The sequence below is a fragment of the Cornus florida genome, unplaced genomic scaffold (assembly GCF_030987335.1).
Source record: "Cornus florida cultivar Cherokee Brave unplaced genomic scaffold, ASM3098733v1 CherokeeBrave_3.0.0_Hap2_Chr02, whole genome shotgun sequence".
NCBI classification, from domain to species: domain Eukaryota; kingdom Viridiplantae; phylum Streptophyta; class Magnoliopsida; order Cornales; family Cornaceae; genus Cornus; species Cornus florida.
In genome coordinates, this window is record NW_026775572.1 from 80689635 (window position 1) to 80714262 (window position 24628).

Consider the following 24628-nt stretch of genomic DNA (forward strand, 5'->3'; position numbering starts at 1 on the left):
TTATGAGTTTTCTAAGTCATATGAAGTACGCAGTAGGTAGTACCTTGTGGGTCGTAATTACCCGGAATAACTTATACACGTGCGCACTAGGTAGTACCTTGCGGGCTAGTAACCCAGAACAGCTCTATTGGTTTGTAGCCAAGGATCCTATTCTTTCCACTATTTGATTTCGCATTTAATTTCAAGTTGTTAATCATGGATTACTTGTAGCTTTAGAATTAATGTTTGCTTTGGATATTTGAATCCTACTTAGTATACTTGAAACTGTATACTTGTTTTGTGTATTTAGATCTTATTTAGTATACTTGAAACTGTATACTTCTTTTGTGTATTTAGATCTCATTTAGTGTACTTGAACTTGTATGCTTGCTCTGTGAGTTTAGATTTCATTTAGTATGCTTGTGCCGTGTATACTTGTTTTAGGCGTATCTCTCTTAGCTTAGTATACTTGTGTCGGTATACTTGATTTACGAGATTTGCTTATAAAATGCATACTTGTGTAAATATGCTTAGACATTGCATGACTTGTCCTAATGTGGTTTAGTATACTTGGAAATGTATGTTTGTATATTGTATAACATGTTTAACATTATTTAGTATACTTAAGCATGTATACTTGTATGCCGAAGTTCATTTCAATTGCATGAGTAGTTTAGGATGATCCCTGAGTCTCACTTTGACATAGACGTTAGGTGGCATGAGCCCCGTTAACATGTTTCACCTTAAGGTGATAAAATTGTAAAATGCTAGGTTGATGCATGCTCATCTCCTACGAGTAGCTTTATGTTACTCACCCACGTAGTGGGGACATTTTTCACGTACAAGGACTTTGATTTGGGATGCATACTATGTCATGGAAGTTTCGTAGACTTGGAGTATCATTCTTACGAAGATGTTAGCATGAAGTGCCTTTTTGTAGTTTATATGTCAAAACTTGTATTTTTGTTCTAAATGTGTAATGTGTACATAGATACACTTTTTGTAATGTATTTGACATGTATAACATGAGGCCAAGGGTCAAACATGCTTATATTTGCACTTGAACTCATTTGGCGCTACATTTTGTTTTAAAATGTAATTTCTCCAACTTTGGAGGTTTGACATGCAAAATTTTGTAAATGAAATGTAATGAAGCCGTAAGCCATTGTAGCATGTTTAAAACACTATTTTACACTTGCGTGTATGTTCACATCATCACACAATAGCATATAATGTATTTTAATCATGCCATGGGGGATTCAAATAAGACTTAGGGACTTTTCTTCATTTTGGTGCATAGCAGGTTCATTTTCCTCATTTTCGACCTGTTTCGATTGACCAATGGCCTGTTTCAGTCGACCAATTCTTGGTTCAAATTGTTTGAACATCAAAATCCCCCATTCCAGTAGCCATTTTTGATGTTTGGCCCAGTTCGGTCGACCGATGGCTTGGTTCAGTCGACCGATTCTCTTGTGGTTTTAGTTGAACCATGTTTTTGCCAATTCCAGCAACCCTTCGAGGAGTTTCGGTCAACCGAAACTCCATTTCGGTCGACCGATGGCTCAAGTCGGTCTACCGAACCAGCCTTGCCTTAAAATTTAGACTTCAGAAATGTTTCTGTGAGTTTCGATACCAAAACTCTACTTCGGTCAACCGAAATAGCCCACTTTCAACTGTTTTGTTGATTTTGTTTGGTTGTTGCTCCTTCAAGCTTGTACTAATTGATTTACTTCCACTTGACCTTGTTGATCTTACTTGAGCCATTTTATGGCGTACATGGTCTAGTTTGAACTAGATCTTGCTCCTTTGGTTGTCATTGGTGCCATAGGGTACCAAGTGACCTTTTCATTTTATCTTTCGCTTTCGGTTATTCCTTTGGGTTCCATGACCTCTTGGAAGGTCATTTTAGGATCTTAGAGGTGTGTTATGCCTCGAGAGACCATTGTCTTGTTCCTTTTGCTTCCGCATCTGGGTCCATTATCTGGTCAACTTTCGGGTCATCACTGACGCACCGGGGTTGAAAAACCCGGGTCGTTACAATTCTCACAAAAACTTAGTTTGACTCCAAAAAGGCCTTAATGGACCCAAATTAGCCCGTTTTAATCTTATTGACCTGAAATAGACAAAAACATGAAATTAGACTAAAACGGAAAAATAAGATAAAATAAGATTCTACAATACTCAAGCTTAAGGGTTTTAAATGCGCACTTTTCAGCGCTTATCAACGATATTGTAGTTATCATGTATCTCTACATATCATAGTTATGCATACGATGAATTTTCCTATGTTAGATATAATTAGGCATTATTATGAGATTTGTGGTGAATTTAATTCCATATCTTTTATCTTTTATTATTTTTATTTATTTAGTTTAAATTCATTTTTAAATCCACCAAATTTTCACTGTGTTAAGATTTAAATTAACTTGGATTCGTATTAGTTTTTTATCAACGCATTCCCTTAGGTTCGACCTTGCTTATCACTGTACAGTTTTAATAAAGTGATTGTAGGAAAATAAATTATTTTTTTACGGAGCGTATCACAACGACAATATCTAAAAATACACGTCTGCTCTTTCGAGTGATGTGATTTGAAACTCAAAATAGTATCTGGAAGACGTGTTTCTTGAGACGAATAGTGATAAGATGCCGCCTTTAGGAAAGTGGTGGTGCTAGAGGACCAAAGCCAATGAAAAAAGAATGAACCTGTAAAGAAAAGAAATGATTTATAACACAAGCTCTCGTACCATGTTAAAATATATGATATTGAATTGAATTAATAAAAAATAGTACATAATGATCCTACATATAGGAGAATGTTTGGACGTAGGTCAGTTATGTAAAAGTAATCTTTATATAATAACTGGGTAGGTGAAGGTGTGCTATACAAAAATCTTGACGGTATCTCTTTTACCCATTTTTTAAAGGTGAGATTCACATTCTCATGCGGACAAATTAATTCTGTGAGTTTACCAAGGAAAACAATCTAAGAAATTAATTTCATGGTGCACTAAATATATACTTTTTAAGGACACTTTTCAAGAAAAAAAAACCATTTATAAATTAATGAGAAATTCAAGGAACTGCTTTTTTCCTTTTCCGTTGCACCTCATTGAGGAAATTATACTTCATGGAGAGAAAAAAATCAACCACATAATATGTAAATAATTGTGGTATGTACACATAATTTTATTCAAAAAAAAAAAAAAAAATCAAAAGATATCAAACAACTTTCTTATACAAATTACAAATGTATATATGTATATATAAAAAATAAAACAATAATTTTCTCGTAGCACCGTCAACTGTGTATGATGCGTCTATATATACATATAACTAGCTAAGATGGATCCCAGCTAAACCCCCATTAACCATCTCCATCAAATGGACTAATAACAAAGACATTGAAGTTGGCACACTTAATGTGACTAGTGCCACCATAGCAAGAGCCATGCTTGGCCTAGTGTTCATCAGCTGGGATTGCAACAACCCCATTGCTTGACATATAATCTCATCGTAGCTCGTGTAGAAATGCTTCTCCCAATCCATCCAACCCGAGGGCGGCTCGTAGTTCCTCTCCATCATCTTCATCTCGTGGATTCGCTTTCGAAGAACAACCAGGTTCTCATTCACACTGCGACCATTGCAATAATAATTCTGGTCGTGGGTGTCTCTTCTTGATGCGTAAATGGTTGTGCAAGCTCTGTTTCGCTGGTCGAGAGCCATTTTTCGAGTACCCGAAAGTGGCCTAAATGGAGGAAGAAGCAGAAGATGATCAGGTGAGCAAAGAAATGTTGGTGCCATTGTTAATTTTGGATATAAATGTGAGAAACTAGAATGGTTTTGAAAATATCTGTGAATCCAATATGATACTGTATATATAGACTACAGAGAGAAAGAAATATATGTTTATTCTGTGTGTATAATATGTGTGTGTGGAGGGATGGTGGCATGTGATGACTCAATTATTTATGCATGTGTATGTTCAAACCGTGTGCTAGCAGACACCAGCCTACTTTTGCGCGTTGTTCATATTATTTTGGAGCAAATTCAAGAAAGGGACACGTTACACATCCTGATAGTGACACGTGGTGGTGACCCTCTTAGGCTAGAATTGTGTGTTTCAGAAAAAAAATGACTTTTAATATGAAACACTTCAACATATTCGCGATTTAATAGAGTTAGACGAATATCGATATAAATTAATCGAATCGACCGATTTATAAAGATGTATAATGATATCAAACTCTTAAAAAAAAAATTATAAATCAACTTATATGACGAACCATGCTCTGATATTAATAATTAATTAAATCGAACTATTCGACTTAAGAAAAATGTCAAGCATCATTACTCAAATATAATTCTATGATCTATATTGTCGTCCTGAGCTTAAAGATCTTTTGTAGAAAGAATTAAAATTCAAAATGGCAAAAAAATTGTGGTTGAATATCACACTAGTAGTGTTCCTCATTGTAGGATAGTATTTTACCCAATTGGGTTGATGAAAGGTTCTTCTTCCCATGGGATGTGGCATTTTTGGTCGGCTTGACTTTTTCCTTGGACGGCGATTTGTTTATTCTAGTTCTCTGTATCTTCTATTTTTTATAACTTGATAGTATATTAATCATAGAAAAAGGTGGATGATACTTTGGGAGGTCAGAGAGTCAGATGTACTAGTATACATAAAATAGTGTTAAAGAAATCGAAAATCAAGGGAGTTTGGGATCGAATTTTAAGCTGGATCTACATTATTATTATTATTATTTATTTTATATTTTTTTGGGGGTGGGGGGAGTTCAACAAGACCTACTTTATTGTGCCATTTTTAAATTATTTTTAACGAGTTGACTTAAAAATATAGGTGAAGGTAAAGGAAATAAAAGCTACTGCTATTTTAGGGACAAGGATTCGCTTCTGCACTGAAGAGGTCCTGCACCAAATCCAAACACTCTTCGCCAGTGGGCCTTACCCAAAATTTCAAAATTAATAATTAGATTTGGTGTGGGACCTCTCCACCGCAGGAGAGAATCCTTGCCCCTATTTTAGATTGAGGTTCTAAACTTTATAGTTGGGCTTGGGTTATTAGAACTTAGCCCAACCTGATGTTTAATTTGGCCCGGAGTAAAAGGCCAAGTAAGGAAGATAGAAAAAAAAAAAAAAAAAAAAAAAAAAAAAATGTAAAATGTAGGATAAATTACACTCACATTGTTTTTATATTATTTCAAATCTCGTATGGATGAAATTTTAGTTTTAATTTTCAATTGCATTTCTAATTATTTTTTGAGCTCTGACATATTAGAATTGACCCGTATACCCCTATTTTTTTAATTCAAATTAATGCAAAATATCTATAAAACCAAATGACAAAAGTGCCCCTCTTTATTATTCTCTCTATCTCCAACTCTCTAAAATTCAAGAAACAAAAGGGGAAAATAAATAAATAGGGAAAAACAATAGAACGAGTTAATCGTCTTCTTCAAGTTTGATGGTGAGGAGCGTTTGGAGGTCGTCACCTTCTCTGAATCAATCTATAGCAGTGAATCATCTGGTGACGACACGTGATTTTCGACGGTGGTTATAGGTTGATAGAAATAGGTGGAGGATTGGGTTTAGTTTGGCAGAACTTCATCATCAGCGAATCGATCTGCAGTAGCGGCAACGATCGGCAGCAGTGGTAGCAATCTATGGTGGCAACATGATTTCACGCTCTCACACGCACAGTTTGGAGCATCCACGCGCTATTGATATGCAAGTCGCGTGTAGACGCGCGCCTCATGCAGTGCCAATCGTCTTCTTCCTCCATAACGCGTGCCCCACACGCGCCACCTCACCTCTTCGCCTCATGGAGGTGTTGGGATAGGGGTGCATGGGTGGTGCTGATGGCTAGTGAGAACTGTTGGGGTTTTTTTGTCATAAAAAAATATATAAAACAACCTTTTTGAGGTGAATAAGCCAAAAGTACATTGCCACCACTAAAAAGTGACATTTGGGTGTAAGTAAAATACGGATTTACATTTAAGTCACATAATTCGCTCAAATCACTAGCGCACTATTGCTCCGCGCGTGAATTGAAGTTTTGAGAGTGAATTCATCAAAAATTCACCCTCTCATGTTTTTGAATTCGCGAATTCAATTTAAGAATTCACTGATTTTTAAAGTTCAATTCGACGAATTATGTAAGATAAAATCGCGTATTTTGTTCAAGAATTCGACGACTTTTGACAATAAATTCACGAATTTAGTGTGAATTTTGAAAAATTTTAATTTTACCCCCAACTTAAATAGACCAAATAAGGTTAATTATGTCAAAAAGTAATCAATTTAATTTAATTAAGTAAACTATGTCATTTATAAGTAAAAATCAAATAATATAACTATATACTTAATATTTAATAATACTTATTTATTAGTAAAGAAATAAATAAATTAATAACTTTTCATATTCTGATTATGATTTCGTAATTTTCTTTCGGTTATAAAGTGTTGGGTTCGTGATTCTTGAATTTCTTTCACTAGTAATTGACTCTTGATTCACTCTTATAGTCTTATTCTCGTTCCATCATTTCATATTCTCTATGCTATTTCATATGTTTTTGAACATTACTATTTCAAAGATAATGATTGTCATCTTGAGAGTTTAAAATAGGTTAAATGTATAAAAGACAATGTTTTTGAACATTGCTTTTTCTATTATGCCCTATTGTTCTTGTTTGATTGTCATGTTTGTTAATTTATACATTTTTATAAAGCAAATTATATTGGTTATAATAGACTCATATTTGATTCACTATTTTGTCGGTTTATTTATATGAAATTTATTTAAAATATATATTTACTATTATAAATTAATATTTTATATATTTATAATGCGTCGCTAGAGCGACGCTCCCACTCTAAGATTTTTAGGAATATGCCGCTCTCGCTCTGGCTCCCGCTCTGTGTGACTTAGATTCACACTATCAAATGTAATTAAAAGTTAAAACTAAAATGTCCATCTATGTAAAATTTGACCTAACGTCAAGCAATGTCAATGTAATATATCCCAAAATAGGAGCTTTTCTTCATGCTGTTTGGTTGAGTAGGAAGGAAATAAAGAAGGAAAGGGACATTATACCTTTTGACCATGATTTGAAAGAAGTATTTTAGAAGAGCAAAAATGAAACTGATGAAAGAACCTTCCTCCTACCAAAGGCAGTGTAATGCATCTGCTCTATCTTCCCGCGGGCGGGCGGGCGGGCGCGGGGGGGGGGGGGGGGGGGGGGGTGGGGGGGTTGGGGCTCCTTTTTTCCCCAGAGCAAGGACCATTGAGAGGAAGGTTTATGATGAGTCCAGCGAAAATGATTTATTTCCTCTCTTCCTAAACCCATCCTTTTCTCCTAGATGGGCGTTCCATCTAAAATCCTCAGTCATTGTTCCTCAACGCTTTCCTCATATCAAACGGACTCTCAAGTATCAATAAACTAAACAACCATTATAGTACATTACTACAGAAACAAACCATTCAAAACAACACAACGAAAAAATAAAAATTAAAAAACCAACAAGTAAACAAAAAATAAAAAAACAAACAAACAAGATTATCCTGAAACTGTAAACTAAATCAAATTTACTGAAACTTGGTGCTGTCCTGGCAAGCCATCCATATTACAAGCAGCTCCAAATAATAAGAATCTTTTAGCTGAGTCAAGAGTTGTAATGATACAATAAATCATCAGTGTTTCACTAGAACAGCTCATTAACTCAGAAAAGGCACGAGGCCCCTTCCTTTATTGCATAGGCATCTTCTTTACATAGCACCCGTATGAGATAAAGCATCAAATAGGAGCACATCTCATGTCAACATCATCAATGCCAAATTAATTTACAAACCTTCTAGGTTATAGAGGTTCATTTGGTCAATGGGTAGAGATTCAAGCTTCTCGGTTGGTTTACCTTGGTCAAGCAGAGGAGGTTCAAGTTGCTCGTATGGTTCCTCCTCCTGGTCACTCTTAGAAGGCTCAAGCTTTGGCTCTGTTTGGATTTGGTTAAGAAGCGGCTGCTCAAGGCGCTGGTATTGGGGCTTGTTTTTATCGAGGAGAAGACAAGTGGTGCAGTACCAAAACAACAGTATTCTACTTTGAGCCATAACTGTATCTCTAATGCGACTGCCTCCAAAGGAAAGGCAGTCAAGTGCCTGCAGAAATCAAAAGGAAAAAAAGAAAATCAAAATAGCTCAGTTCTTTCATCAGTCAATTTGGAACCTTTTGTCCCACCACATTTATATAAACAAACAATAAATCAGCGTTGAGGCATGTGTAGTGAGGCATCTATAATTTTGGTATAGCAGCTGTGTTCAAGATCTGCAATTTAAATTAATGCCCCAACATCGACTCAACTCAATCTTATGAGAAACCATTTCAATGAAATGTAAACCATATATATAATGGTGGTATAACTAGAAGGGCAAGAAAGAACAAGGCTCTACAAGGACCTCTCAACAGCTCATTAACTCAGAAAAGGCACGAGGCCCCTTCCTTTATTGCATAGGCATCTTCTTTACATAGCACCTGTATGAGATAAAGCATCAAATAGGAGCACATCTCATGTCAACATCATCAATGCCAAATTAATTTACAAACCTTCTAGGTTATAGAGGTTCATTTGGTCAATGGGTAGAGATTCAAGCTTCTCGGTTGGTTTACCTTGGTCAAGCAGAGGAGGTTCAAGTTGCTCGTATGGTTCCTCCTCCTGGTCACTCTTAGAAGGCTCAAGCTTTGGCTCTGTTTGGATTTGGTTAAGAAGCGGCTGCTCAAGGCGCTGGTATTGGGGCTTGTTTTTATCGAGGAGAAGACAAGTGGTGCAGTACCAAAACAACAGTATTCTACTTTGAGCCATAACTGTATCTCTAATGCGACTGCCTCCAAAGGAAAGGCAGTCAAGTGCCTGCAGAAATCAAAAGGAAAAAAAGAAAATCAAAATAGCTCAGTTCTTTCATCAGTCAATTTGGAACCTTTTGTCCCACCACATTTATATAAACAAACAATAAATCAGCGTTGAGGCATGTGTAGTGAGGCATCTATAATTTTGGTATAGCAGCTGTGTTCAAGATCTGCAATTTAAATTAATGCCCCAACATCGACTCAACTCAATCTTATGAGAAACCATTTCAATGAAATGTAAACCATATATATAATGGTGGTATAACTAGAAGGGCAAGAAAGAACAAGGCTCTACAAGGACCTCTCAAAAGCATAAGCTACAAGGTCAGCAACAAGCAGTTATCGCATCTCTACAGGAGGTCAGTCCATCACGATGACTCATGAAGTTCTAAATTTCGGTGCAAGACATTCATCATGCATATGAAGCTTGAGATTCTCGACATGAGAGCTTTATCATTTTGGATAACCACACGGTGTGGATGACAAAAACTACTTTTTGCAGATCTTGCAGCTGCCTTAAGCAAGATCTGCTCACGAAGGCTTGTCTTTCTTATCTTTACCCACATAATGACATATTAGCAGAAGAATAATCTTGAAACAAAAAGTTCAAAGCATATCAAATAATATAATTTTTTTTATAAGTAAAACAGCAACTTCCAAAATCCTAAGATCTCATGCTCAACAAGCCTGAAGCTCCACATATACCAGCCCTATGGCCTGAACCATAATCCAGTAATTACGATCAAAAATTAGTTTTGTCCACTCAGATTCAGGTCTGATCCCATTACAGCCATCCCTTTTGAGATCTTCATATAAAATAATCAAATAGTGTTTAAATTTATTCCCTTACCCGTTCTCCAGATTGTGTATCAAATGAATGCTGATGATCAAAATGAAGACCAGTAAATTCATTGATGCAAAGCCCTTGAAATGCCCTGAAAGTACCCCAAGAAATATTAGAGATATCAATGGTCGGGAAAGAAAGAAAATATCAACCAGTCATTTTGTATCAATTCGATGAGATTTCTCTCACTGGTAATTAAGAATAAATTTACCATCTTATAAGTGAAGCACGAGGAATCCATCGAAAGATTATAGGTGTATTGTCTGCATTAACATAATAGCCTCCAAATACAATGAAAACTGCCATTGCTGCTTCGGTGGTTGGAACCATCGCCCCAACAGTTAGGCCCATTGCAGATGCAGCAATGGACTCCACTTTCACAATTCCACAGAACTTTCCAAATCTAAAAAGTCAAAGTTCAGAGTCAGTTCCATCAAATGTTGCAATTGATAAACCATCCCATACCTAACTGTTTAAATTGCTTATATGTATTAGCTTAAACATTTACTGGCAAACATGCACAAAGCAAAAAATATTGAAAGCTCAAGAAAATATCATTCGGAGTTGAGGATGATATAAAGTAGCATTCACAGCTGCATTTAGTATCACAATATGAACCTCGTAATGTTAAAATTCGCAGAAAAATCACCTGGACAAAGTAGGATGGAGACGAGCCATGGGGTACAAAACAGTGCCAAATAATAATGGAAATGCTGCTCCAACAGGGATCTCAGCTATCAGCTTGGACAGCAGATACGGTCCTAACGTATAAGACCCTTTAGCACGCTCTCTACCTACAATTGCACGTTCCTTGGGAAACACACCCACTGTCTTTGTGAGTGCAGCCATTGCTGTGTTTATAGCAGCAACCTGAGAGAGAAAAATGAAAAGAAAGAAAAAGAAACCCAGATAAACAACCAAATATTGTTTTACTTGAATATGTAAACTCAATCAAATTGGAACTTGAATATCATAGCTTCCAATTTATTGACAGAAATATTTTTCTTATTTTTGATAAGACAAGGATAAAAGTTCAGCAAGGGACATTTCACAGACTAGCCACAGGAGAAGAGTGGAAAACTGCATATGAGGACTTCAGAAGGGGATGAAAATTCCCTAGTAATTCCATAAACGAACTTAAAGAACAATATCCAGTAACATGAATACCATCGACTAGATTTGAAGTTCTAGTAAACTACTTGAATGAACCATATCAATTAAAAACTAAGTGTATCCACCAAATTCTAGTAAACTACTCGTATTAACTGGCTGAATTGCAGTTATTTTTGGTACATAAGATAGAGAAAAAGCTCGGCCCACAAAAAAATAAATAAATAAATAAACGAAAAAAATGAAATAAATAATAATAAATAAGAAAATGCCAAACATGCATGCACATTAAGAGAGAAGGACAATATAAACCATGCGCAAGAACATACAAAACTGATGGTTGAATGGCACGAGATACAGTAGGTAATCCAGTTTTGATGCCAACGATTTACACTTTGAGAGTGCTCAAGACCAGGTACTTGTTATGAAATGGATTTCCTCACTGCTACCATGCAAAATTATTGTTAAAATGGATACATTTTGAACAATTAAGGAGCATATGAAATATAAAATAGGGAAAATTACACTTACCCATTCATGAAAGCTTAAATTACACATGGCACCCTTGTATTTTCAAAAATTGTGCATGGTACCCTTAATGTTTATGTTTAGGTAACATTGAGACCCCAGCCATTGTGGTCAAATGGGTTGCCCGTTACAAAAGGATTATCTAAACAATTTGAAATGCCGATTTTTTCCTTTAAACAAGTAAAAGGACAATGTACACCTTAAACATTTCATTATATGGACAATTTTGCCTTCAGATTAAAGACCATTCTACCCTTGTTTCTCTGACTACTCCACAGAAGTTTGGGTTATTAATGGATCGATTAATTCAAGATTTATCTGTATATACACAAATTGCGTGTATACATATATTTACATCTAACATATATTAAGAATATATAATTAATATATGAATTAAATATCTAATACATATTTTAGTATATAATAAATAAAGTTATAGAAAGAAAAAAAAGAGTATATTCTAGTTTAGCTTCCACTTAGTTAAATTATCTTCCCCACTTTCTATGTTCTTGCTCTTCAACCCATAAGAAGTAACTTGAAAGAAAAAAATTCCCTAATTCTAGCTTCTGGCTCAATTTTTTGCTTCGTCATACTTGGAATTGGGCCTACCACGAAAATGGGTTCAAGATGTGCCCAATACCAAGCTCCTTTGCCTTTGATGGCCTTGGTTCAAACCTTGACCAACCCTTCGTATCGTTTGTTAATGGCATTTACCACAACATCTGTGGTGGATATTAAAGGGACCAAAGACATGTCAATTGGTGTTGAATCAATGTCAGCCACTGGAAAGGTGAGTTCGAAAATGCGTGGCGAGTTTGGTATGTATCCGAAAGAATCAGAAGCAGACCTAAAGCTTGTTGGTCTGTGGTTTGGGTTCTATATATACAATATACGTAGATATATGTATATATTTGAAACTTGGTGAATGAGCTGATGGGTCGAAGAATGAGATTAAATAAGAGGTGTTAGTTAGTTGTAATTAGCATTAATTCTAGTTAAAGCAGTGTATTTAAATAAATATATGCGGATTATAATACTATATTATAGTTGTATTTGTGTATATATAGGTGTATATGTATATGCATCTTTATGTGTGTGTGTGTGTGTGTGTGTGCATCTTTAGGGTTTTAAAATGGTACTCCAAAGAAAATATGGACTTCATTCATGGGCTTTTAAGTCTTTTCACATTTCATTGACTTGTCAATGCTATTTAAGAAAGTAACACTAGGAGAATAAGGGTATGACCGTAACTTCAAAGTTTCCGTTAACAGTGTTAGCCGACAGCTTCTATATGGGTGTATATGTATATACATCTTTATATGTGTGTGTGTGTGCATCTTTAGGGTTTTAAAATGGTGCTCCAAAGAAAATATGGACTTCATTCATTCGCTTTGAAGTCTTTTCACATTTTAAGAAAGTAACATTAGAAGAATAAGGGTATAACTGTAACTTCAAAGTTTAGGTTAACAGCGTTAGCCGACAGCTTCTATTAGGGGTTGCAGTGTATTTTTTTAAAACACAAACGTACCAATCTCAAGTAACGGTTTCATTGACAACCTCGGAGGTTCATCCCTCAATGAGGACAAATAAATATGCGAAAAAAAAAAAAAAAAAGATCCCACAATTACTATGATGTTTCACCACTTTGAACTTCATCATTCCCATAATTTTCTCATTAAAGGGGCAAAAAAAAGTGAAAGAAGAGCTATTCATAAAGAGGGTGTTCCAGGCTTAGGTCCTCTTCAATTTCAATTCCGTCCAATTATTTTATAGCAATTATTAACCATAAATTCATGTGGAGCCAACGTATGCTAAAGGAGGCAATTAAAATAAACAGTGCGTGATGGAAATGGACAGAATCAAAATTGAAGAGAAGCCAACTGTTCCTCCTTAGGGGTATCATAGCTTAAAACAACTAGAGTTGTATACTGCAATGAATATTTCGCAAATCAATCATAACTATATGAAAGAATTTCGAGTTAATCATCAATATTTTGTACCTGGAGCAATCCCATTCTGTCCTGTATTGAAGTCTGAGATCTTCCCATTCTCCAAAAAACTGAACCAAATTTTATTGCCAATGCAATTGACATTCTTCCCCGAACTTTGTTTGTTGGTCCATCGCGAGAAGCCTAGTCATTCCATCCATTCACAGGTCTTCAATTAAATAGGACAAGACATTGAAATACTGACCATGTAAATAACAATTTCTATGCAATAAAATTACAGAAGTAGATTGAAAACGAGAGCTTCTCTACAGCATGTCACATAACAACCTACTGTACTATATGAATCCACTGTACTAGCTATATGCATCTTTCTGGTTGTTTCCTCATTGTCAAGTGACTTAAGTCATAACAAACATACAGTATAGTAAAATTAACCGCAATTATAGATGGAGCAAAGTGAAGGACTAAAATTATGTCTTTTCCGGATATATATATATATGTGTGTGTGTGTATATATATATATATATATATATATATATATATTGTCAATTTATTTTTATACATAAACAGTATAGTAACCCTAAGAATTGAATGACTTTAGAAAGAACTACCTGCATCCACACACGTTTAAGAAGTAACCAGAACTGCCTCCACCATCCTCCTTTCCTTTTGAAAGTAGTTTTCTTTTTCAAGTTCATGCTCTTCTTAAAGGACTCCCTTCTAGTAAGAGAAGTTGCATATAGAATTGATGATGTTTGTTGTGAGAACGACTCAACAAGACCATCTATCCTTTTCTGGGAAGAGTAGACACTTTCGGCAGAATCATAGTCTATGGATATTATGTCAGCCAAAAATTCAGCAGGATTCACATGATCTGGGCAACGATACCTGTTGAGCAAGCATTAATCTGTTAGTCTTTCTGAAATAGCAGTTAGAAATTACTCCTACATTGTGAATAATTAAAAACTAAACATAGCACTCAGTTATACACAGTGCAGCCATAACAAGTGCGCCATCTGTTAGCAACACAATGTCGTCGAATTTACTATACACTGAACCTCTAGGCTGATGTATGGAGCAAATTACAGTATGTTCATCCTGTGCAAGTTGTCAGAGTGGTTCCATTACCTTCTCTGCCTGGAAGGCATCAAGTCCTGAAAGCATATAATAAGTTATCTAATTACTAAATCAACAAAGAATTGGGAAAAGAAAAGAGACGAAAATTTCTGCAGATATAGTCATGAATTTGAAAGTTCCTATACAAAACAAGGTTTTAGTAGAACAAAATGTCCATTAGTATGTCTATATGTCTATCACTGAAGATAATGAATATGAAGTGACATCAAAGACAATGGAGAAATTCATCAACCTCAATCACATAATTAGGTAAAGGTGAGATAAGACCTTAACGAACATAGGGATCTAGGTCAGATTATTTATGAGATAGAAGGACCACCATGACCTAGACTTGGGCCTAAAATATATTTAAATTACAATAATCAAAATATTTTTGAAGCAGGGACTCTGATTGATTGAACCGTAATGTGGATTAATCCAACTATTGGCAAATTTTTGAAAATTAAAGAAGTAAGGAATGATTGAGAGCCCGACTGACCCTTGAAATCAAAGCAGATTGAATCGAACGATTGATAACAATCGATAAAATCTATCAAGTGAAGGCTACTAGAGTACCTCGAACAATCAAACCTGAAGCCCAATCAATCCAGCAAAAAGTTTTTGACTATTCCGAATTTCATAAAACTGACTGATACTACTTTCCAATTTTATTTAGGATTCCTCTATTGACTAAAGATACATGGTTATAATGTTCTTATGAGATTGAGAGGCACAAAGAGAGAGAATAGAGCTTTGATATGCAATTCAGGGTTTTACATAGCACACCAAGAAATTCCATATGTGATTAAGTAAATCAAAGCATGAAGTCAAATGAAGATTATCAACCATCAAACAACCAGATTTAAAGAAGATCAAGGAGCAAATGAACAACCAAGGAGAGCGAACATTTAAAAAAAACAAGTTTGTGATTGACAACATACGTGTTTGATGGAGAACGACGCGTGTGAGTCTCAACTCTCAATCGAAGGTAAATAGGCTAACTTTAGAGGATAGAGTTTGATACTTTGATACCTAGGGCTTTAAACATTTTTTTCTCAATAGAAGATTGTTTCTGCCCGGACTGAAGGTCCTATTTGTTTCCCCCTTTCTAGGGTTTTCCATGTAAAATTTAGTCTCTCTTTTACTTTGTGATAATGCCTTGTGTTTTCGAATGCTTACATATTTTTTATTGGTTTGATCATTGAGACGTGATTTAAATTTAATTAGGAATTAAAAAATTATAATTGAAGATTAAAACTTGGAATATTAAAATCCCTAAGACTTATACTCCCCTCTAGGTCTGAATAGAACTGTGTATACTATGACGTAACAGAGTCTAGGCTGTTGGTCCTCCCCGCACAGTTTTCTCTCCTTATATTTACTGCTTCAGTTATACCAAGCCCAAATGGTACAATTATCACGAACTACTACAGAAGTTATGAATAATTCAATGATGAGTGAGCATAATGAAATGAAATCACTGGGAATAGCTGAAGCTCATAAATCGTTTTGATAACTAGAAAGAGGAAAGATTTCAAATTTTAAAGGATAACATACGAAAAATAAAAATAAAATATGCTTCAAAGAAACATTGAAATTTCATGATCTTATTTCACCCTATAAAGACCAAGATGATGTTTCAAAATTAACTCTTGAAGCCTCTTCGATTAAAAGCACATAAAATGACATAAAATCCTTCAGTGGAAGGTTGGGCAAAGAAAGCTCTCAAACACTTGGCAACACTTTGGTTTGATTTACATAGTCGGAGACTCGACATCTAAGTCACGATGACACTTCTACAAAGGAGCCATATGTCAGCCATCAGCATATGTCCTGGACACAAATAATTACATGTCTGACACTTCTTGGTTGTGCTCATAATGTAAATATATTATATAGTTTCATATACTTGACAACACTTTTGCAGCCATTAATCAATACTTGAACAGAGCTATGTTCCATACTCTCGTAAATAGGAAAAATACGGTCCAAAATATCCACCTTGCTCTAACAAAAAATTGGAAAAGAAGAAAGAAAATAAGATGGTATATGTATCATAAGAGAGGATTAGTAGTATATATACATAATTATGTAAAAATATTTCTCAAGTTGCATTTTCCACATTATGCAATGATTAACATAAAAGCTATGAAAATGAATCAAAATTATATGTTTGTCTTATATGCTATATATTCATTTAATAAACAACTACATGTTATAGAATTAGGTCAATTTATTCCTTCCACACCCTCCATCACAAGTAGCCTAATGTTGGACATTGAAAAGTAGTTGCGAAAATTAAGCCGAGTAAAGCTGAGAGTTTTAATCTCATCTTTTCAAGACTAGTGCTTAATCAAGGTAAAATGGCATATTCAAGTTTGACAATTTTTGGCTTTCCCAAGCTTGTTTTCGTTAGTAAGACTATGCAATTAATAGTTTACTGACTGAACAAGTATGCAGAACATAACAATGGAGCATAAATTATTTCATTTGGACCATAGATATAAGATTCTAAATCTACTGAAACAACAAATTATATGAGCCAGATTGACTGGAAGATAAAATCTATTACTGTATATTAAGCAGACCAAGTTTATTCTCCGGTGTGGTCTCTTACATTATTAAGACATTATTATGATTATGGTGTGTTGAAAAAACATAATGGGATAAACAATCAACAAGTATTAATCTATTTTTTTCTGCAGTTCAACCTCTACACTGTTACAACTCCAAAACATTCTCTTTATCTCAAATGCTCACCAAATATAACCACCCAAATGATTCTCTCATCGGTGCCTAAGAATTATCTTTAAACTCAAAATCCTATGAGTCTCTCGATTGTACCTAATTAAATATATCCCAGCTAAAGTTAACCAGTCATGATTACCAAGATGCTCAAGAGTTGTTATCGGCAATTTGAGAAAGGGAAAATATATATATATAAATAAAAATAAAAATAAAACGTGCATATGTGGAGTGTTTCATCACCTTTCCTAATAGAAAACAAAGAGACATTTAGGCAAACCATAGAAATAGAAAGCATTCATACCAGTAGTAGGCTCATCAGCAAAAATGGCGGATGGGCTAGCAATAAGCTCACATGCCATCAATAGACGTTTCTTATCACCACCACTGATTCCGCGGACTTTTGCATCCCCAGCCAAGGAATCAGCACAACTGACCTTTTGAAGAAAGACCATAAAGCAGCCACCACAAGGAAAAAGAAATCATAAAGCTTTAAAGTTTCTAAGTTGTTTCCAGTCAAAGTTAACTTTTTCATCTAATAACAGATAAGGTTGATATTACTTATAACTGCAAGAATTCTGAAAGGAAAATAGGAAGTACTCAACAGGATCACACCTCCTCTTGGGCAACAATCACTCTATTTTGAAAAGCTAATAATGACTCGCCATCACATAAAAGAATTAAACGTCAATATCAAGGAATTTTCCAAAGTTGATTTGCATAGCTTAATTGTATCAAATAAGCTATGCAATTCTTGGGCAACAATCACTCTATGTTGCCAAATACTTAATAAAGCTTTGTTGGGTAAGTGGCAGTGGAGATTTGGGTGTGAGAGGTCTGTGCTTTGGAGGCGTGTTATTGCATGTCGTTTTGGGGAAGAGTAGGGAGGTTGGAAGACTAGAGATGTGACATCACCAGCAGGCATGGGTTCATGGAAAGGTATTCGGAGGGGACATGAGGTCTCCAAGTGGATACGGTTTAGTGTTGGGAATGGTCGTCATGTTAGGTTTTGGAAGGATTTGTGGTGCAGGGATGTTGTGTTGGCTCGTTGGTTTCCTCGCCTTTTTAGGATTGTCGTGGATAAGCAAGCTATGGTTGCAGACTATTATCGGCTTGATAATAGGAGAGTAAGTTGGGATGTGAGATTCCGTAGAAACTTCAATGATTGGGAGCTTCTGGAAATTACAGATTTAATGGTATTAATTTATAGGCAAGTGGTGGAGGGGGAAGGCAGGGATGAGATGGTGTGGATGGGAGGTCCCAGAGGGGTGTTCGAGGTGAGGTCGTTTTATCGAAGCCTTACGGAGTTGTTGAGCAATGTTTTTCCCTGGAAGGCTATTTGGAGGACTACAGCACCATTGAAGGTGGCTTTTTTCACGTGAACAGCAGCACTTAGCAGCATTCTTACTCTGGATAATCTTAGAAGAAGACACCAAATACCAGTTAACTGGTGTTGTATATGCAAGAAGACGGATGAATCAGTAAACCATCTTTTGTTGCAATGCCCAGTGGCATCGGATGTTTGGTCCATGTTCCTGATTGTTTTTGGGGTGGATTGGGTTGCTTCAAGGACCACGATGGAGATGCTAGAGGCTTGGAGAGGGCGGCACAGCCTAGTTAGAGAAGCTTGGAGGGTAACTCCTCTTTGTTTATGGTGGGGGCTGTGGTGTGAGAGGAATAGGAGATCCTTCGAAGGCGAGGAGTCTCCTGTTTGGGCTATTAAATTGAATATTTTGCATTCTCTCTTCTTTTGGGTCATTAGGAAAAGTTGTTCATCTACGGATAACCTTTTTGATTTGTTGACAACTTGAAGTTGTAGTCGCGCCTATGGTGTCCTTTGCTTCGCTTGTACCGGGTTCGCTCCCCATTTGAGCGTTTTAATGATAGTTTCTGTTTACTTATCAAAAAAGAAAAAAGGAAAAAAAAAAAGGTAACTTAGATCATAGGGATATTTTCTATAGTTTAATGCTTGTCAGCTCAACGCCAACATAATACCACCACACATTCTTGAGGGTAATGACAATACAAGAAGTCTGGTGATTGATTAAGCACCTCAAATTTACAAGTCTTTAGAGATATAATCCTATATAGTCTCTGTACAGATTTATATATATATATATATATATATATATATATAACAACTATTCTGTGAAGTGATTAAAGCACACAACTGGTCTCAAGAGGACCTTTACATTACTAGAACAAATAAAATAAATAAATAAATAAGTAAAACAAACAAACAAACTTACCTCCCCTAGGGGCTCCTCGGAATGTGACTCTTCCTCCCCCTCGCCACTTTTTATATTGTTCTCCTTTTCTTTACATTCAACCATTGGTGATGAATCATGGATCCTCCCTTCCTCCTTGGACTCCTTAAAGTGACTCATTCCTCCCCCTTGCCAGTCTTGTGATTCTTTTCAGTTTGCACCTTTCGGGAAATTCAATTATCTCATCATCCTGGGTTCTCTCCCTCCCCACTTTTCTCTCCCCGGGGCTCCTCGAAAGGTGACTCTTCCTCCCCCTCCCCCTCCCCCTTGCCACTTTTTATATTCTTCTCGCTTTCTGTACATTCAACTATTGGTGGCAAATCATGGATCCTCCCTTCCTCCTTTGCTTTTCCTCTATGGAAATTCAATTATCTCATCATCCTTGAACCTCTTTCCCTCGCCACTTTTTAGATTCTTCTCCATTTCCATCAATTCAATTATCGCCACTTTTTAGATTCTTCTCCATTTCCATCAATTCAATTATCTGTGGCAGGTACTGCCCAAATTCGTCAGCAATCGCCATCATTCTTCTAATATATCTAGTTGTGAACACAGATACCATATAACTATCAACTCGACTTGCAATGTCAGGCATTATTTTTTCCCATTTCGTGCTACAAAAAATAAGCATCCTTGTTTCTTCATCTCTTTCCTCCTTCTAAAGAGCCTTTAAATCCTTAGTCCTATCAGTAATAAAATGCTTCACCATCTCAGAGCCCGTGTTACTTTCTAACCCCCTTTCCATCAAAACTTTTATACGTGGCAAGTGTGCTTTCCAATCATCTACAAACCCAGTGAATCTATTCGCATAACTACTCATGAAATCAGACACACTAGACAGCTGCTTCTGTGATTGACCCTCTGGCTGAATGGCACAACTAACTCTCTCAAGAATTGGTTTCTTTATTTTTTCCCATTCCAGCGCAATTTGTTTAGAATTAGTTTTTCGGCCCATGCCAATAGGACAATTTCTTGCAAACAAATCCAGTATTCCAGTCCTGTCAGTAGCCCAGCTCTTTTGGTTTGGTTTGATTTTTTGGATTCTCTATATAAGTACGTTGGTTGATACCTCTTCTTCTGTGAACTTGGGCAGTCTACCTCCAACAATTTCTTGCATTGTTCTAGGATACTAACCATATACAGGGGGATGAATAAACCTATGCAAAAAATTAACAACATTATTACAAAACTTTCAGATCCTGAAAGAACCACTCAATACTACCATATGAAAGGATCCATTTAAGACACGTCTAAAAACTGAAATGGACAACATACCACCACAAACACACATGCAAAGACCTCAAACGTATATGTGCATACAAAATTCGTCAAGGGTGCATATATTTATATGTATCAGAACCAAATTGAACTCTTCCCCCAATTGTTCAATATACAAACATATACGACCTGACCACCTAACAGGTTTAAATTCAATCATCTTATTCTTACAACAAACATATACCAAATCAGTTATGTACATACCAAACCAAACTGAAAACAACTTAGAAACATGCAGATAAGGTTCAACTCCTCTTGGGAGCAAACAAGTCACTACGGGGGTGGGGGGAGTATCAACTAGGACAAATAGAAACACGCAAATTAAAGTCAAAACAATAAAGTATGATACTAAGCAATAACAAAATCACCTGACATCTCAGCCATCCCACAATCTCCATTCAGCTCCTCTGAGACCGAATGCAATGATTTGTCATTCTGTCCCTTCATCTATCGCTTCCTGTTTCTGTAATTTGAGATGATATTTAGTCTTATCTCTTTAATTAATATAAGTTTACTTCCAATAAAATTAAAGCAAGAACTCTATACGTTCTAAACCAAAATCAGTTACCAAAATCGCTTGACTGATCCAAGAATATGAATTCTAGAAATTTTAAAGGGTCTAGGAAGTACGTATATTTGTTTAGTGTAACTAAGACTAGTAAAGTAAACTAGATGGTGCCATCAAATTATAATAAATGGACCAGGGGAAATATGATTTATTATTATTCTTATTTTTTCAGCAATTAAAGTGTGTAACAAAAGAGGGGGGGGGGGTGGATGGAATTGAATACTTCACTGTAACGAAACTTTCAGTTCAATATATTTACCCGCATAAATATACACATGTGTGTGTGCGAGTGTGTGTCAGCGTGTGCGAGTGTCTGTAAAAAAAGAATCAAGAAGAAAGAATATGGACAATATAGTAGAGAAGAACAGAAATTAAACTCCAATTTTGATAATGTATCGAAGAACAGAAACCTCCAATTTTGATAGTAGCAAAGAATAGAAACCTCCAATTTCGATGCAGACACGATATAAATTAGGGCTTCGAATGGGAGGAAGGGGGTTAGGGCTTGGATAATGGGGGCTTCGAATGAGAGAGGGAGGGTGGGTTAGGGCTTGGATCTGTTACACAAACATTGCTTCAAGCCCTTTCAAATCAGAGAGAAAGGGGATTTGGAGGAAGAAAGAAAGTGGCCGGCGTGAAGAAAGAAAGCGGCGTCGTCACCGTTCACTGGTTTTGATGGCCGGAAAGGGAAACTTTTCAGTCGATTGAGCCGCGCCTATAGATAGTGTAGATATGTTGTGTGTGGTTTCTGTGTGAGTATATATGTTTTTGTATATAATTTTTTTTTTTTTTATTTAAAAAAATGAAACTAGTGGGAATAATACCCGCCTAAATATGACGGAAAATAATTCACTTTTTACCATGGCAGGGCCGGCACTAAGATTCCAAATATTTTGAGAGGCCCTAAGCGTACTTTTAAATGTGAGGCCCTTAAGTTTCACACGTGCAAAAAAAAATTATAAGAGTTCGAAATTTTCACACGATGTTTTCAAATTCTATAGCTAATATAATTGTGCGCCTATTGTGCATAAGACAACTAACTAATAACTACAAATTTATCACCACCGACAAATAATTGTGCGCCTGTACAGTATGCATAAGACAACTAACTAATAACTATAAATCTATCACCACTAATAAATAATTGTGCACCTGTGCAGTGTGCTTAAGACAACTAACTAATCACTATAAATTTTTATCACTACCAATAAATAATTGTTCGCCTGTGCAGTTTGATAAGACAACTAACTAATAACTATAAATCTATCATCACCAATAAATAATTGTGTGCATGTGCAGTGTGCATAAGACAGCTAACTTTTTTATTTTTTTTTTGAATGGTAAAGCAAACACACACACATTTTGCCCACGCCGGGACTCGAACTCCTCCCCTCTTTTTTGAAGATGAGGAGATTATACCATTGGGCCAACTAATAACAATAAATCAATCAATTAAAGAGTGCGAACTTTTCACAAGCACAAAATAAAAAATGAAGAGAACAGTTTACTAGAGGACAGAAACTGTAGCTTCTACATTCATTGTTTATATAGCTACTAAAATTTAACGATTACAGATGACAAAAATATGTGGAGATGAGGTGACTATATATATTATAGGAGGCTGAACTTGTAGTACTGAAGAAGTAGTGGGACTTTAAGTTATATGTGGCATCCACTATCATATATAGTTTTGTCTTTCACTCTTTATATTAACTATGTTTTTTTTTTTTTTGGGAGCCAGTTACCCCTTTCTTGATTTCAGGATGAGGAATCAACTTTAGTAGCAGTGATTGGTTGATCATTGCTACAGAAGACCTGTGCAAATTAATAGAAAAACCGTTAACTTTTGTTTTGTTAAAGCCTGCTCTTGATTTCCATGTGCTTGTACATTCTGACGGCAAGTGTTTTGACAGTATTATTAACTAAAATTCTAGCTGAGCCAACTTCAAATAACATCAATAATGGTGGTATGTATCTTCATATAAAATAAAAAAAATAAAAAAAAATAAAACAAAAAACCTTAATTTGGCACTTTTAAGTATGAGCATAATTTAGAGATCGAAAAAGTTAATTATTACCTCAAAGGCTCAACCCACTAGAAGGGATCCTTAATTTTCGTAGGCTTGAACGTGAAAATGCAAAAAATTATGAGGAAAAGGGGGTTGCTGCTGTTGTGAGATTGAAGTGGAATTAGGGAGACGAAAAAAAAAGGTACCTGCCATAGATTATGGACTCGATCGCCATGAAAGACACATGTAGAAAGGCACACATTTATTAAAATACTAAGAGAGCCATAATATATTCATTCAGCTTTTGATAGCCATCACACAGTGACACACACAAAAAAAAAAAAAAAAAAAAAACCCTAGTTTGGAAGCTACTTTTCACTATTGGAACAAAGGTAAAGGCCCGAATCAAACGAACCAAAGTTAGAACAAATCAAATGATAAGATGAACGAAAGAAAGAATCATATATAAAAGATCGATTCATGCAAAAGGAGAGAGGAGAGAGGAGAGAGGAGAGAGGATGATGAACGTACCTTGTCACCTGAGGCGATAGCGGAGGCTGCGCACTGCGGAGTGTCGAAGCGGATTGTGTCGTCTGAAACTTGACCTAACTTTATTTTTTTCCCCATCCCCTATAGGCCTCAAATTTGGACGCCTCTAAAATTTGAGGCCCAACACAGACGTGTCCTAACTTAATTTTTTGTTTTTTTTTTTTTCCATCCCCTTTGGCCTAAAAATTTGAGACCCAAGGCGACCGCCTGGTTACCTTGGCTAGGGCCGGCCCTATACCACGGTGCTTACCCATGGTAGAATATAATTACTACTATGGCTTTTCATCAATCGTGATAGAAAGAGTTTTTTATCATTGTTATTTTAAAACTGTAGTAAAAAACAGTTTTTCTTGTAATATGGTATTAAATAAAATAAGTACATACAAATAAATTTCGGGTTAAATGCTTGAGCACCCCTCAAGTTTGGATCTATAACTCTCATATTAAACCTTAGCAAAAATTGCTCTAATAGCCCATGAGGTTTGGTTTAATTTGTTCTAACTCCCCCTTCTTTAAATTGATAAAATAAAATGTTTAAATTACCCTCCATTGTTTCAAGTATATTTTTACCATTATGCTCCTTTAGGAAGGAAAGAAAAAAAAAAAATTTGAATGGAATGGAGAGAATAAATGATGGATGAGACATCCCTACATTTTTTAAGTAATTGTCTTTATAGACACCCCATTTTATCCTTTCTCGATTTCGAGGTCAATTGGTAGGAATTGACAACACGAGAAAATTCCGACGCATGGATCAAAGATCCA

At 35.7% G+C, this 24628-nt stretch overlaps 2 protein-coding genes across 16 annotated transcripts; both read right to left on the reverse strand.

Moving 5' to 3' along the window:
* Positions 1–3053: 3053 nt before the first annotated feature.
* LOC132287850 (uncharacterized) lies at positions 3054–3848 on the reverse strand. Its single transcript, XM_059789828.1, has one exon. The coding sequence runs from the start codon at positions 3781–3783 to the stop codon at positions 3316–3318; it is 468 nt and encodes a 155-aa protein (XP_059645811.1). The 5' UTR covers positions 3784–3848; the 3' UTR covers positions 3054–3315.
* Positions 3849–7559: 3711 nt separating this feature from the next.
* LOC132295375 (ABC transporter G family member 7-like) lies at positions 7560–24048 on the reverse strand. Of its 15 annotated transcripts, none has more exons than XM_059793611.1 (12): positions 23846–24046; positions 21106–21200; positions 19442–20616; positions 17497–17624; positions 14460–14485; positions 13943–14219; positions 13383–13514; positions 10394–10614; positions 9956–10147; positions 9751–9835; positions 8601–8904; positions 8162–8528 (listed from the first exon to the last, which is right to left on the reverse strand). In XM_059793611.1, the coding sequence occupies exons 4-12, from the start codon at positions 17509–17511 to the stop codon at positions 8518–8520; spliced, it is 1263 nt and encodes a 420-aa protein (XP_059649594.1). In that variant the 5' UTR covers positions 17512–17624; positions 19442–20616; positions 21106–21200; positions 23846–24046; the 3' UTR covers positions 8162–8517. The 15 variants fall into 15 exon arrangements, with proteins under 15 accessions (XP_059649592.1, XP_059649601.1, XP_059649594.1 ...); XM_059793610.1 differs by having other exon boundaries at positions 17497–17629; XM_059793619.1 differs by having other exon boundaries at positions 14321–14485; positions 17497–17629; positions 23846–23962.
* Between the last annotated feature and the right edge of the window lie 580 nt (positions 24049–24628).

Excerpts from the sequence above, each read along its gene's own strand:
- LOC132295375 (XM_059793607.1), bottom strand. The coding sequence starts at position 21,135 with ATGGAGATTGTGGGATGGCTGAGATGTCAG. Across the intron at positions 14,220-14,459 it reads ATGCCTTCCAGGCAGAGAAG|GTATCGTTGCCCAGATCATG; the intron begins GTAATGGAACCA and ends CTTGCTCAACAG. Across the intron at positions 9,836-9,955 it reads CGTGCTTCACTTATAAGATG|GGCATTTCAAGGGCTTTGCA; the intron begins GTAAATTTATTC and ends GGGTACTTTCAG.
- LOC132287850 (XM_059789828.1), bottom strand. The coding sequence starts at position 3,783 with ATGGCACCAACATTTCTTTGCTCACCTGATCATCTTCTGCTTCTTCCT.